Source organism: Colobus angolensis, unplaced genomic scaffold (genome assembly GCF_000951035.1).
Source record: "Colobus angolensis palliatus isolate OR3802 unplaced genomic scaffold, Cang.pa_1.0 Scaffold264, whole genome shotgun sequence".
NCBI lineage: Eukaryota > Metazoa > Chordata > Mammalia > Primates > Cercopithecidae > Colobus > Colobus angolensis.
In genome coordinates this window covers 357329-358751 of record NW_012115866.1, presented here as the reverse complement: position 1 = coordinate 358751, position 1423 = coordinate 357329, and the positions used below count along the sequence as shown (strand labels likewise).

The 1423-nt window shown below is 40.2% G+C and overlaps 1 protein-coding gene across 1 annotated transcript in view; it reads left to right on the top strand.

Moving 5' to 3' along the window:
* The window catches only part of IQGAP1 (IQ motif containing GTPase activating protein 1), a 128339-nt gene extending 126936 nt beyond the window's left edge, over positions 1 to 1403 (top strand). The window contains exon 37 of the mRNA XM_011947394.1: positions 374 to 1403. Within this exon, the coding sequence (XP_011802784.1) occupies positions 374 to 487 (114 nt within the window). The 3' untranslated portion in view covers positions 488 to 1403. The remainder of the gene's footprint in view (positions 1 to 373) is intronic.
* The last annotated feature ends 20 nt before the right edge of the window (positions 1404 to 1423 follow it).

Here is a 1423-nt window from a genome sequence, read left to right as displayed (position 1 = left end):
TGGTCTCGATCTCCTGACCTCGTGATCCGCCCGTCTCGGCCTCCCAAAGTGCTGGGATTACAGGCTTGAGCCACCGCGCCCGGCCATGTTTCTTTTTCTTTCCATGTATGATGAATTTTGATATGAACAACATGACTTCCTAACTCCAATCAGAAGAGTCCCTTGGCCAGTGCACCCTATTGCTCCAGCTCTCAGGCTGGTTGTGCAGTGGGTAGTTTCCTAGCTAGGAACTTTTCTTTCACCCCAGTTCACATCTGGCACACAACACAAGGCAGGCCTCAGTCCATCTGGATCCCTCCCTGCATTGTGTCCTTTTTCCTTGTTCCACAGACTTGATTAACTGTCAAAATGTTTTGTTTTGTTTTGTTAATAGGACCTGCTGCAGCTACAATATGAAGGAGTTGCAGTCATGAAATTATTTGATAGAGCTAAAGTAAATGTCAACCTCCTGATCTTCCTTCTCAACAAAAAGTTCTACGGGAAGTAATTGATCATTTGCTGCCAGCCCAGAAAGATAAAGGAAAGCAGCACCTCACAGCTCCTTTCTATGTCCTTCTTTACTCATTGGAAGCAAAGACCTAGCCCACAACAGCGCCTCAGTCTGATACACTCCCGATGCCACATTTTTAACTCCTCTCGCTCTGATGGGACATTTGTTACCCTTTTTTCATAGTGAAATTGTGTTTCAGGCTTAGTCTGACCTTTCTGGATTCTTCATTTTCTTCCATTACTTAGGAAAGGGTGGAAACTCCACTAAAATTTCTCTGTTGCTACAGTCTTAGAGGTTGCATTACTATATTGTAAGCTTTGGTGTTTGTTTTAATTACCAATAGGGATGGTAGGATTCAAATTTTTGTCATTTAGAAGTGGAAGCCATTAGCACCGATGACATACATGCAGGATACACAACTAAAATGTCATGTTATTAACAGTTATTAGGTTGTCATTTAAAAGTAAAGTTCCTTTATATTTCTGTCCCATCAGGAAGATTGAAGGATATGGGGAATCATTGGTTATCTTCCATTGTGTTTTTCTTTATGGACAGGAGCTAATGGAAGTGATGGTTATATGTTCAAAGGAAGCATTTCTAGAAAAAAGGAGATACTGTTTTTAAATTTCATCATCAAACTTGGGCAGTTCTGTTTGTGTAACTCCCCAACTAGGGGATGGGAGAGTCCCATTGATAAAATTCAGCTACTTAGATAAATTTGGAATGGGTCGAGACACCTGCCTGTTTGTGTTGGTGCAGAGATTGACTTGATTCAAAGAGACAATTCACTCCATCCCTATGGCAGAGGAATGGGTTAGCCCTAGTGTAGAATGTCATTGTTTTTAAAACTGTTTTATATCTTAAGAGTGCCTTATTAAAGTATAGATATATGTCTTAAAATGTGGGTGATAGGAATTTTTTTTTTTTTTTTTT